Source organism: Pteropus alecto, unplaced genomic scaffold (genome assembly GCF_000325575.1).
Source record: "Pteropus alecto unplaced genomic scaffold, ASM32557v1 scaffold45, whole genome shotgun sequence".
NCBI lineage: Eukaryota > Metazoa > Chordata > Mammalia > Chiroptera > Pteropodidae > Pteropus > Pteropus alecto.
The window spans coordinates 25,774,479-25,789,142 of record NW_006442491.1 but is presented as its reverse complement, the minus strand read 5'-3'; the positions used below and the strand labels follow the sequence as shown (position 1 = coordinate 25,789,142).

The window sequence follows — 14,664 nt, the reverse complement described above, 5'->3', positions numbered from 1 at the left end:
ATATCCTGCATGGTCCTTTCCTCCAATAAGAAAAGATGCAACTAAAAGCAAAGGCATGTCCTGTGTTGAATGTTTAAAAGCCTTGCTTTTGAAGGGGTTTGTGGACATACTGGTAGCACTAAAAAGGCATTGCTCCTCTGGAAAACAAAATGTGACGTTACAAAGCCAAAAGCCATTAAAATGTTCATATCCTGAGATCTAGCTCCTGGAAATGTGTTTGGGAAATAACATTACAAAAAGATGTTCATTTTTATGTTTCCCACAACAAGAAGCAAACAAAAACAAACCACCACCAAGAAACTAGATACAACCTTAGTGAGTAACGAGGAAGAAACTGTGATATATACCAAATTAGATAGCTAATGTGCTATAATTTATGAGTTCTACAAATATACATGGAAAATTTTTATGACAAATGAAAAAAAAAGAACATAGTCTTCCCTTGGTATCAAGGGGGACACACCACCCTCTCCCAACACAGATACTAAATCCACAGACACTCAAGTCCCATGTATAAAATGGCGCAGAACAATGCACAGGTATACAAAATGACTGCAATTATATAAAAACATTCATGTGGACAAAGACTAAAAAGGCAATAAGCAGAAATCACAGCTGTAATTTAAGGTGGTGGAATACTAGATGACTGTTTTCTTCTGAGCACTGGCCAGACAGTTTAGAAACCTTGTTCATATCATCAACCAATACATGCCACAAGTTAACAAAAGGGAGCTTGAATTCAAGTGCTATGAACTGGGGGTCCGCCCTAGGCACAAAATGGCTGACAGCAACCCCAGCTGACAGAGACAGTCAGGCCTATCTATAGGCAGCATCAGCTCTTGAGCCTTTCCCACCATAGACTGTATTTCCCATCTGTCACATTTAACACCTTCAGCCTGGAAAAAATAGATTTTACCAGCAATGATCTCATTAGGTTATGTCCACCCCATGAAGTCTGCTCTAAAGTGATTTGGCCAGCATACTTGGCTACATCGCAGGCCAAAAAGGGTGAAACAAATGATGGCAATCAATTAGGTGAGAGCCACAGAACCTGGATCAGAAGAGCATCTGCTGTCACATACATGTCTGTACACAAAAGGAGATCCAATTTGAGACAGGAGTTTGGGTAATAAATAAGCAGACACTCTACGAAATCTAGCCAGGAGGGCGGAGGTGGGGAGGCCAGCAGAAACAGAACTACAGGTTAGGGAAGATCTAGGGACTGTCACAGATTGGGGGGTTTCCCTTGTTTATGTACTCTTCTATGTTGCTCTCATTAGGTTATTTAGATCTGCCACACACTGAAAAAGCAAGTTTCTACATGAGCAAACTTTTCTTTGCTTAGCTCCAGTGTGCCTGGAGGCACATAGAGATCAAGTTTTCCCACTACGCTTTTTGTTCTCAGCATCTTTATCATGTCACTCTAACTCAGTGTATTCTCAAAATCTGTTTTTACCAAAATACAACATTTTATCAAAAAATTTATTCTAACCTTTGTACGAAAATGACTCCCTATTGCATTAACACTCCAGCTTTAGAATGATGGGTGAAATAGCAAAGTTGCTGAGATTACAACCGATCCTTCAGGAGTTTACACATATGAAATCAAAAGCGCATGGTTTTGATACTACCAACAAAATGTATGGTAATATCACTATTCCATTATACAAGCGTTGTTTTAGTTGGTTTTAACATTAACTATAAAAGAAATTAATGGTCATCTATAAGTTTTTGACTTAAAGAAGTTTAGAACAATTACATCTATAATATTGATGAATGAAAATACCTTTCCCCTCCTAAAGTAAGGGGGGAAAAAAACAGTTTCTAAGCAAGCATTGTGCTTGTTTTCTCATTTCTCATACGTCATCTCATTCAATCCCCACAACATTCCTGTGAGGTAGGTTTTATTCTCTCCTTAGACTGATTTAGAAACAGGAGCCAGTGGGTCAGTCTTAATCAAAGTTACATGTTAGGAAGAAGTGAAGTTAAGATTTAAACTCAGCACTTTCATCTCCAAGTTTAGAGCACTTCTGAACTTTACATTTCCATGAAATTGATATCCACTATTTAAGGTAGACTAACGTTAGAGATAAATACATAGCAGTCTGAGATTTGACATTAAGGTCAAAACTTTATTTTACCATCAAGTAGAAACTTTCTCAAATAGAGATCCTGGATTTTTGAAATGATGAAACCTTTGGGATAGCTGCTCCTCATTTTGTCTTTCCACAAAACTATAATTCAGGAATCTAAGTTTAGAAACACTCTACCTTCCTTTATGTTCCACCCCTCAGCCTGTTCTCTTTCTGGAAGAAAGCAACTCTTAGAATTAGTCTGTTTCACTACAAAACTGGCTTTCTAGTCTTTTGGCAATCAAGGCATGGGCACCTGTAAGAGTACATACAGCCTTCCAGTTTCCAGCTTTGCTGTTTATTAACACACAAAACAGAGATCAGGGAAAAGAGACAATAAATGACAAGGCAATGTGACAGTACCTAGGGTACCCTAGATAAGTGAAAAAAAAGAAAGTCAAGATACTTCCTCTGCCAGCTAACCAGAGAGAAATCTATTCAGGAAATTTAAAGTTCCTCCAAGAGTAGTACTAACCCCTTTGCAGGTTGTAATTAATCACAAAGACCAGAATGAGATGAAACTATCAATTTGACTTTCCAAAGAAAACTCACTCTCCCAACTGTTTAGATGTAAAAGAGCAGGTTTTAACTTTTTATCCTTAGTGAGCTCAGATGATTCAGGGTTAAGAACATCTTGTGGTACGAGCTATTCCACAGGCAACTGTTACGGAGCCCTTTAAACCTCTGAACACAATGCTAACATCATACCTACTTGTCAGGTGCTGTTCCTTGTCTCTGCCTCCTGACATAGAGAGTGAAAGACTGGGAGTCCTCTCCTTCATCCATAACCCCACACAGGCAGGAGTGCTGGCAAAAAGCAAGCCCCAGAGCCAGTCTTTCCTAGGAATCTACCTAAAGTAAGTAGCAAATGCACCTCAAGGACAAAATCCTGTGATACAGATGCATGTCTAAGGCTGTGCCATAGAAATGAGAAACGGGATTTGGCCAGTGATAGAAAATGAAGCCAATCTGGGATCAGTTAGGATGACTCATCATCATTCAGGATTTGCTAACATGTACCTTTTTCCGAAATGCTTAAAACTGGTTTGACTTTTATGGTGGCTTAAAGAGTAGCACCTTTTCCAACGACAGAGAATGATGGAAATTCTGATCAGTGCTGAAGAGTTCATGTGTTGACTGCCTGTTTTAAGAGATGTTACTCTGTGTTTATGCTGATTCTAATTTTCCATACATATTCCATACACATGTCAAAGTCAAAAAAAGGGCTTTCAATATAACTGAAGGCTACAATACTGCTAAGTACAGAGACTACAGAACAGATGATTGAGGTATTAAAGAAACTCAGTGAGGCTAGGCTAAATAAGAAAAACTGGAAGAAATGCTAAAACTGATTATAATAAGGAACAAAAAGATCTGAAGAATAAATACGTTTTAAGAATGAGTTTAGTCTGGGACACACTGAAGGCCCAAATACAGACAGTAGCTAGCATTCTAGAATCTCTGGAACGGTAGCACTTTTGGGTGAAATATGAATTTCATCATCAGGAACTCTGAGAAAACACTCAAGTATTGGTTATGCACAGATGCTGACTCCTTGAGGCCCAGGGCTCGTGTCTGTCTGGGGATAAGATCTACCACACCAGCAGAATCTGGACAAGCAGAAGTCAATGCCAAGGAGAAGAAACTGAAAGATTCAAAGCCACCTCTAGTTGACTAAATTCAGAAAAATTTCCCCTAATCTGAGAACCGGTTGCTTAATTCCAGTGTTTTTTTCCTAAGATCCTACATTCTCTCAATTCTAATTCAAGGATTTGGAACTGAAGGGAAAGCAGAAACCAAAAGCATCCTTATTCACAGATACTTCTCACACTGGCTGTATAGACTAGTGCTGCCAACATGGCTGGAAAAGCACTTTCCTTACTATTTCACAGCAATGCTTTTCTGTCTTCCCTGGCTTTCCACAAATTTGTCACTCTAGCCTGAATGCCAGGTTTAAAACTGGCAAGAGATGCACACAGTGAAAAACTAGGAGGAATCATGTTTTTCACATCTGATAGTCCTTTATTTTCTAAAACCACCCCTCCCCCAATTGCTTTTAATAATGTTATTTACAGAATAGGTCTAGTGTTAAAAGATAATTTATGGCTAAGAATGCAACCTCTCAAGAAAAATATCTGGTGAAATCATACAAGCCCAGTGATTCCTTAGAATCTGGTTAGAGTATTTCTTTTGTTTCTTTTGAGAGAATTTATACATATTTTTGAAAGGACCTAGAGTGCTAAAGATAAATGCTAGCAGAAAGAAGGAAGCAGTGCCAGAGATAAATAGAAAAAATATTTTTATTTGACTTGTATAAAATCTTCCTGTGATGTTACAGGCCAAACAGGAGATAGTCGAAGATGGTGTTTTCATTTAATGAGATTAATATTTGTAGTGCCAAAAACTTTATGTATTTGGAGCCTGAAGAGAAAGAAGCAGTGCCTGAAATGATCTGGAATTTTAAAACCTTAACTATACAATGAATCTTCCTTAAGGAGGGAGATTTTTTAAAATTTTGTACTAGAAGAAATAATATAGTGGGAGAAAAACACACTTGGATTCAGAATCCCCGGTTTCTCACCCTCACTCTACCACCACATTGCCTTGTGACTCTGAGCCATCACTTCAGACTCCTGTCCACACATTGAAGAGATAAGATGGAATGTTCTTTAATACCCCCTTCTCCCTTATTTTGTGTCCTGAGTGAGAACAATAAAGGACAACACACAGGAATAGGATGGGATCCCCTGAGGGGTGGGTCTACATTCCATTCTCTCTCAGCAGAAAGGCTGGTTTCCCACCCTCTGACACTCCAAGTATGCAGTACGTGTTACTATGCAGGAGAAAGATGCCTACTGGATTTGGGTCCTAAGGGTAGCCTAATGAGAAGTGATTGATGTAGAGAAATAAGGAACATAGAAACCCATTACTGTTACGAAGTGCTGGAATAAAGTGCAGCATTTTCTAACAGAAATGCTAAATCTTAATTATTCTGAGCTTCAGAGGTGATTAATAATCCTCAAGGTTTCCTTAATCTGCTAAAGAATAAAAATGAATAAATCCAAAACTACTAGAAAGATCAGAAGTCACTTAAAAAAGGAACACAGTGTACGAGATTTTACTGGACTATAACCAATACACTTCCTTTGTTGCAGAGAGGTAGTGTGTCAATAGAGGCCAAACAGGAAGTATTTAAAAGCCTGCTGTACACGGCCATGCCACCCTAAACAAGCCCGATCCCGTCTGATCTCGGAAGCTAAGCAGGGTCGGGCCTGGAGACCACCTAGGAAGACCAGGTGCTATAGGCATAAAAATTTTTAAAAAATAAATAAAAATAAAAAAAATAAGGGATTGTAAGCTGACAAGGTCCTTGCTATCTGTGAGGTCAACCAAAGGTTGCCTCGCCTTAAAAAAAAAAAAAAAAAAAGTCTGCTTATAACACATCACCTGCTTAAACTATCTTAAACTTACATGTGAATTAGAGATCCAAAGCTAGATTTAGTCATATGTAAACAGAAATTCAGGCCAGGTTTTCCAGTGCCTCTTGGCAAAGAGGCTATCATTTTCTCAAGTATTCTGATTAGAAATAAAGAAAATATTAAAAGGCACAAAATTGTATAGAAGAAATTCCTGAATTTACCTATGCTATAACCTTGGGAAAGTATGCTTTGATAGATGTACAAAATATCATCTCCCACATTTGTAACAGTTCACAGTTAAAGAGCTTTTATGCTCCCATGGGTCCCCTCTGAAGCATATATTAATATGAAGAAACCCAAAAAAAGATGAGAAAGCTGAATTAATACAGGTTATTTAACCTAGCCAAGATCGCATGAATGCTAGGACAAGGTCTTCTCCTAGATAGGTGATTAAGCTATTGTGGACTTCTCAAGAAAAATTGACACTAAAATCATATCCTTTATTTTTAAAAAGGAGATTCTGGTAAAACAGGACAGGGCCAAACTTACATCCCAAAGCCTTTTATGCCACTTTTACCTAATCATTTCTCCCACAATTGTAAATTACAGCTGGTGAAGTAAATGTTCCAGAGAAGAAGGGATCGATTTTTAAAAGCTTATGTTTTCAATATTAACCTCTATCTTTTTTAAGTCTTTTTGGACAGCTTTCTGGTAACATAAAAATTAGCATTTCTTTGATCTATAAGCATTTTCCTCAGATGATGAAGTTCTTCATGGTCAAAAATAAGCTCATTTTTCTGGCACTTCACATTAACCAGTAAAGCATAAATATGGCAGGCAGGATAAAAATACTTGTTTGACATGATCTAGCAATTCTTCTCCGAAGTATATACTCAAAAGAATTGAGAGCAGAGACTCAAACATATTCGTACTCCCATGTTCATAGTAGCATTATTCACAATAGCCAAAAGGTGAAAAAAAATCCAAATGTCCACCAACAGATGAATGGTATAGATGTAAAACAGAATATTATTCAGCCAGAAAAAAGGAATATAAATCCTTTTGCATGTTCACAGTATTCACTGGATGAACCTTGGAAACATTATGCTAAGAGAAATAAGGCAGACACAAAAAAGACAAATATTTTATGATTCTACTTATATGAGGTACCTAGAATAGGCAAATTCATAGAAGTAGAAAGTAGAACACAGAAGTTGCCAAGGATGGGAGTAAGAGAGAATGGGAGGTATTGTTTAATGGGTTCGGAGATTATTTGGGATGATGAAAAAGTTTTGCAGATGGATACGGGTGATGGTTGTATAATATTGTGAATGTACTTAATACCACTTCAAAACAGCAAACTTTGTGTATATTTCACCACAAACACAAAAAACTTGTTTGAAAAATAGGATGGCCAATGGGAACTATCCTGTAAAATACGATGACTGTGTGAAAAGAAGAGAGAAGATGATAAACGGTGTATATCATCCACTCACTGATTCAATAAATATATACTAAGTGCCACCTATCTGCCAGGTATTATACTAAGCCCTGGAGATGTAAAACGAATACAACAGACTCCAACTCTGCTCCTAGGGAACTTAAGAGTCTAGTGGGGCATATGGAAAAGTAAAGGGACAATTACAACACCAACACAATGTGGTAATTATTATGATAGGGGTATATTCAAAGTGCCAGAGGGCAAACAGAAGTGACACTTAACATGAGGTGGTGAACAGAAAGGATACCTGGAAGAAGTCACGTCTAAGCCTCAACTAAAAGAAGGATACTAAGAAGGCAATAGAGTATTCCAGAACCAGTAACAGCATGTGTTAAAGCCTAGGTAGAGGTTATTAGAAAACATGCTGCATTTAAGAAAATAAAAAGAAGTTCAGCAAGACTGGATATAGATTGTGAGAGAAGGGTAAATGGCAAGAGAAGCAGCAGGGGAAGAGAGCCAAAGACTGTTAGAAAATCACTATGCACACTGGAAGAGATGAAAAAGGTGGCCAGGAAGGCGGAAAAGAATGGAGGTATGAAAGCCAAGGCAAATTGGTTTTAAGGAGGGTTGGCACCAGAATACGGTGTATCTTGGCAAATGTTCCATGTGTTTCTGCTGTTGAGTGTAATATTGTGTCAATTAAATCGAGGTGGTTGATGACGTTCAAGTAGTCTACATCCTTAATGATTTTCACTCTGCTTATACTATACTGTCGACTGAGGAAAGAGTAGTAAAATCTGACTATAATTATGAATTTTCTATTTCTCTTTGCAGTTCTATCAGTTTTTACTTCATGTATTTTGAGGCTCTGATATTAGTGCATAAACATTTATAACTGTTATATGTCCTCCTGATTATTTAGTCCCTTTTATCATTATGAAATGAACTTCTTTATTCTTGGCAATATTCTCTGCTTTCAAATCTACTTTGGTAGATACTAATAAGAGCTAGACAAATATAAACTAGAGAAGATGCATTTGAACTGAGACTGGTTCAACTACTGAGATTAAATTCACTAGAGTAATAAACACAGAACTAGATGATCAAGTGGTAGGAAATGAATGAGAGATGGGGAAAAAAGACCACAGGAATGGCAGATGATTCATTAAGAAACATTCCCACTAGAGAAAACTAATCTGGTTATTTTAATGATTTGGAAAGACTTATTCAAAAGGATTCATTAAAAAAATTTTTTAAATCTCATGATTCATAAAAAGAACAGAGTTAGAAAGCAGTTCTCACTTTAACTTCTCTGCAGACAATAAGCCAAGCTAATAAAGTATTGCTGACCCTTGAACAAAGTGGGAGTTAGAGGGGACCAACCCCTTACCCCACACGCAGTCAAAAATCTACGTATTATAACTTTTGAACTCACAAAAACTTAACTACTCATAGCCTACTGTTGACTGGAAGCCTTACTGATAACACAGAGAGTCAATTAACACATACTGTATTCTTACAATAAAGCTATAGAAGAAAATATTAAGAAAATCATAAAGAAAACACATTCACAGTATTTATTGAAAAAAATCTGTGTATACATGTACCTGTGCAGTTCAAACCCAAGTTGTTCAAGGGTCAACTGCAGTTCTAAGAAACTCGAGGCTGGAGGCACTTGTTCCAATAAATGATTGATCTTTATATTCCTTTCTAACAAAATTTAGGCCACTATGGAATACCATATGGCTTTCTCACTAACTGCCTTTAAAACGGAAGTGTAAGTCCTCATTTTCAACAAGTCATACTATATCCAAAGATACCCTACGCATCTTTGGGCTTAACCACTTGCCTCCTACCCCCAAAAATGGAAGCAAAACAAACAAGAAAACATCTTTCTGAGGCTTGGATTCCAGAGGGCAGCACTACTGAGTTTCATTTACATTGGTGGTGACTGGTTTCTGTGAGAGCTGAACTCCTCTGGTAATCTGAAGAAAGCTAGGAATGCTCTCTCCAGGAAAATCGCATATACCCCATCTTTTGCATATGATTGCGGGGACTCACTGACCATGGAAATCCAAGTTAAGAATTTTTAATTTCACTGACCATGGAAATCCAAGTTAAGAATTTTTAATTTATATGCTTTAAAAGTACAAAAAGAAAAAAAAAGTCATGTCTCCAATCCAGTCACCTTTTATCAAGGCAAGCTCTCTGGATAATTGATTAAATGCTATCATATGTTATAATGAATCCATAGCTATTTACATAAAATTATATTTTTAATGAGGTATATATTGAAAAAAAATTTACCATACTTGCTTTATACACCCTGATCTGAACCATGGCATCCCCAGTAAGGCCTGAATTATCAAGGTCATCCTCTTAGCAACTCTGGAATCAAGTACAGCCTCTGCTTACTTTGCTATCCATACTATTTACCTGTAGCTCAAGTTAAGATCTACTCCAGGTGAGCCAAGCCACAGCCAACCCCCTCTTAAATGGAGGACTTGCTGGTTCAATCCTTACCTGTTGCTATGTTTGGACTTTTCTCGGTCCTTTTCCTTGTCCTTCTTGTGCTCTTTGTGCCTGTGTTCCCGATCTTTGTGTTTATCTTTGTGTTTATGAGAATCTGCAACCATAAAAGATGAGTCAGTTAAGAGGAGTCAGACGCTATCTCCTGCCTGCCTACCTTGATGAGCTAGTCAAGAAGCACAATGACAGGATTCAAATGGCATGATAGCCATAACAGCACATTCCATTGGAAGGAAAGATTTCCCAAAGCAGCCCAGACAAGGTATCCCATTACCCTGCCTCTAAAACCAAGACATGTGTTACAAACATGCAGTGGGGGAGGGAAGTCAATTCTACTGTAAAAGCAACAGTTTGGCATTCTCCTAGATCTGGTACTATTAAAATTAAGCTATAAATGATACAAAGTCATAAATCTTGAACAGTGACTCTCAAGATTACATGGTTATCTATGTAACTTCTGGAAAATATAAACTTCAAGAGATAGGTTCTTAAAGTAACTTTAATGAAGTATAATTAACATACAGTAAAAAAAAAAAACACATTTCAAAGATAGTGTGATAAGTGTAACAAATATATGCACAAGTATAATCCCCACCATAATTCCATGACCCCAGAAAGCATCCCTTGTGCCCATTCCCAGACAACTCCCATCTTCTACCTCCCAGCCTGAAGCAACCACGGATCTGCCAGCACTATCAAATAGATTTGCCTATATTTCTAGAGAGTTTCATTTGAAAGAAATCATAAAATTTACTCTTTTGCGTCTGACTTCTTTCATTCACCATAATATTTCTGACATTCATTTATGATGCTGGATGTATTAATAGTTGATTAGATTTTATTGCTGAGTAGTTATTCCATTGATGGATACCTTACAATTTATCTAGTCAACTAGCTGAAGACAAGTGAATTGTTTTCAGGCATTAGTTATAAATTTAAAAAAAAAAAAAAAGTCTTTGTGTAGACCTGTTTCCATTTCTCTTGGGTACATCTCAGTAGCAAAATTACTGAGTCAAATGTTTAACTTTACAGGAAACCGCCAAACTATTCCAAAGTGGTTCTACCATTATACATTCCCACCAACAATGAATTAGAGTTCCAAACGCTACAAATTCTCCCAACACCTAGTATTATCAGTCTTTAAATTTAACCATTCTATAGCAGATGTGTTGTAGAATCTCACTATGGTTTTAATCCAAGTTTCCTAATTAAATTATGAGCATCTTTTCATGTGTTTATTGGCCACTTACATATCCTTCTTTGGTGAAGTACCTCTTCAAATCTTTCCATTTTAAAAATATTTGTTTATTTTCTTATTACTGAGTTGTAAGAGTTCTTTATTTTAAATTATAATTTTTTTTGTTATATATTGTGAATACTTTTTTTCCGTAGGAGTTTTACAGTGGTAAGGGACAGGGTACATTTTTTAATCTATAAAGATGTACGGTTGTTCTATCACCATTATTTTGAATACTGCCTTACCCCATTGAACTGCCTTGACCTCTTTACTAAAAATGAAGTGACCATGTAATCATAGATCCATTTCTGAACTCTATCCTATCCTTACACAAACGGACACTATCTTGACTACTATAGCTTTATAGTAAGGTTTTCTTTTTCATAGTAGGTTTTGAAATTAGATAATAAGTACTTTAGTATTATTTTTCAAAAAGTTTTGGCTATTCTATGTCTCCTGCATTTCCATGTAACTTTTAGATCCAATCAGTCAATTTCTTTTAGAAAAGAAAAGGCTAGCTAGATGTTTGTGTTCATAGGAGCATCTGGAGACATTCTTGTATCTTTTGATCCCTGAACATGGTTATCCATCACGATTTAAACTAGTGACTCTCAAAATCTAATGTATATCAAAATTAATCCAAGAGGCTATTAAAAATGCAGTTTACTAAAGTCAAGTCACCCCAAAGCTGAATATGAATCAACTGGAAGTTTATGTATGGAACACATGTGTTTTAAAATACGCCCAACAGACTGATAATCCTTTCAAGAGGTTTGCCCTAATTTCTTCTCCTGGAATGTATGCACTTAGTGACACTCTCCCAAAAAATAAGACAAAGTGGAAATGTCAGTATGTAACTTCTGACACTAGGTCATAATAAGCACTGGATCTTTCTCCTTGCTCTGAGGGAAGCCAGCTGCCACTGTTAGGACACTTAAGCAGCCCTATGGAGAAGACCATGTGGAGGAACTGAAACTTCCTGACAACAGCCGTGTGAGTCAACCATCTTGGAAGTAGGTCCTCAAGTCTCAGGTAAGTGGCCTTCAGATGACTACAATCTCGCGACAGACTCTGAGCCAAAACCACCCAGCTAAGCTGCTCCTGAAATCCTGGCTCACAGAAACTAGTGAGAAAACAAATGTTTGTTGTTTTAAGCTGCTAAATTTTGAGGTCACACGTTTCCTAGGAATAGATAACTAATAGTAATGTACAGGGAATGTGTGTGTTTATCCCATTCCTGGCTCACAGCAAAAGAAGCCACATTTGGCATAATCCTTTAAGTCTATATTCTGTGCCGGGTCCAATGGAAACAGAAATTTGCATGACCACACCCCTAGCTATAGGAATTTCTCATCCCAGAGATGGGAAAAATAAAATCATATGGTTTCAGAAGTAGAACTTGAACCTAATCTTCCATGCAGTATACAAAACACTCCAACTTCTAAAAAGTCTCATATCTAAAACTTCCAAATGCTGAGTCAATCCTATATACTAAGCTAGTAGCCCCTGATTTCTTGACAGTAATAAATACTCCCAATTACTTCTGTTTCATTAAAATCATAATAATGGCAAAGCATGCCACCAGCAGTACAACCTGGAATGAAGTCTGTGTTGTCTGATTTCTTTTATAGGCCAGATTTAACAAACAAGACACAGAACATTAAGATCTGCCATTATGACCCAAGGCTATGGAAGGGATGTAATTTTTTAAAAATTACTCTTGTGTATAATTCAACAAACACACAAACAAACATGTATGAAAAAGACTAGAAGGCAGAGACCAAAATGTTAAACAAAAGTAGTTGTCTTTGTGTGGGGGGGTAAATTTATGACCAACTTGATTTTTTGTGTATATATTTCGCCTTGTTTTCCAATTTTTTCCTATGTAAATCACTTTTATAATTAAAAGGTTATTTAAAAAAATTATCACTATAACAATTTATTTTGACAAGTACTGATGTAAACAAAGAAAAAGTAGTTTAATTCACTAAACTTAAAGACGCACTAAATTTAAAGAGCAAAGAAACTAAGTAAAAGATAAATTGTAAGTAATTCCAGGTAGGTTTCAGATAATCAGCCTGCCAATAGTCTTTTAAAACACACAACCCTTTAAAGTTTATTTAAATGCCAGGTCCCCAAAGTCTTTTAAAGCAATAGCTAATCTAAAAATGTAAAACCAAAACGTCTGATAAGAAACTTAAGGATGTACGTAAATAATCCACGGATACAAATAAGACCTAAGTCAAAGATCTAAACTCCAAGTGTCCCTACTTTAAAAAGAAATTATTATATGTCTACTATACGCTCAAATTGTGTTATGTGTGCTGTGACAGGTACCAAAAAGTATATGACAACTTCAAATACCAGACTGGCTACAGTATAGGCCCACGTGGCAGGCTAGGTCTTCTGAGGAGAAATGAGAGAGGAGGCAAAACAGAATGGGGTGCCTCCTGAACACCAAAAGTATGTATAAACAAACTAAATTATCAACTGACAGGGATACTGTAGAGATGATCTGCACTAGGTAAATTGATAGAGAAAATAATGGCTTAGAACGTATATACGGTTAATGATGTCTACTTTAAAATACCCTCGGAGAAAAAGAAGTCAGGAGTGGGGGAAAGATATAGGGATAGATAAAACAAGACTGGCAAAAGTTGAGTTACTGAAATGGGTGAACAGCTTACGCAGGAGTTCATTATGCTACTCTCTCTACTGTTATATATGCTTGAAACTTGTCATAGTAAAAAGTTAAAAGCAAACACTGCCTTTAGGCTTCTTCCCTTCCAATCCCTTATTTTTTTCTTATTATATAAGGGTACGGCAAGGAGAAGACTAGAGAGGATTTGTGTTAAGGAGCAGTAAGAGATAAAGCATGATAAATAAAATTAACCCAAGAGCCAGGATGTCCTACTCTTAGGATAACAGGGAGCCACTTTAAGCAGAAAAAGAACAAAATAAAAGTCATACTTAAGGAAGATTACCTGAAGGGCAGTGTGGGTAGAAAGGTAAAAGCAGAATAACTAGCTAGTGGTTTTTGAAGCAGTCTAGAAAAAAGTGATAACAATGGGGCTGAGAAGGAAGGAAAAAAACGTAAAAAGCAAGTTGAGGAAAATGGAAGTAAAACTTAGTTCCAGGAACTCACTGGCTCTGTGTAATAGATGCAGAGGGAACAGTCAAAGAGATTCAAAGGCTTTGGGCCCCTGTGACTAGAAGATCGAAGTGGCTTTGAAGACACACGAAAGCTGTGCAGAACAAAGGTGGGGAGAAGGAAAAAGACTGGAGAAATGATGAAACTAATTGAAGTCATATTGTATTTAAGGTTTCAGTAGGGCATCTGACTAAAAGAGAAGCATACTGGATCTACATCCTTCATAGTGAAAATGTTTGTAGACAGTTTACTTAATGGCCTTGAAGATGACTTTTAGTACATAGTACATACCCTTGCCTCTTAACTGGAATTCATCCAAGAATAGATACTGTTAAAAATGTTTTGGAGAAAGGATCTTGCCACTTAAAGTATCTGTTAAATGCAAAAAGAACTGTGTTGAAATTGATAGATTAGAAATGAAAGATGCAAACCACTGCAAATTAAATCACCAGAAAACCTAATTCAGTGTGAATTAAGGCCACCTAATAACCTCCTGATAACAATTATTTCAATTCTTAGCATTCAAAAATTCAAGATGAAGACATAAGAATACCCCTGAAATAAGGCAGTCCTGAGAAGAAGGCGTCTAACAACTAATTCCTTTCACTCTATCTTGGGCTATTCCATAGGCTAGATAAGTAAATGAATAGAGAGAATAGGAATCAACATCTTTTGTTATTATTATCTAATGTGTTCTCTGAAGTTAACAAAGATTTTAAAGTAAAGGGATTTCCAAATGACAAAGGGAAAGTATG

The 14,664-nt window shown here is 36.7% G+C and overlaps 1 protein-coding gene across 1 annotated transcript in view; it reads right to left on the bottom strand.

The window, feature by feature from the left end:
• Window positions 1-14,664, bottom strand: part of TOP1 (DNA topoisomerase I) — a 78,639-nt gene that overhangs the window by 41,494 nt on the left and 22,481 nt on the right. Inside the window, exon 3 of the mRNA XM_006921816.3 lies at window positions 9,516-9,618. Within this exon, the coding sequence (XP_006921878.1) occupies window positions 9,516-9,618 (103 nt within the window). The remainder of the gene's footprint in view (window positions 1-9,515; window positions 9,619-14,664) is intronic.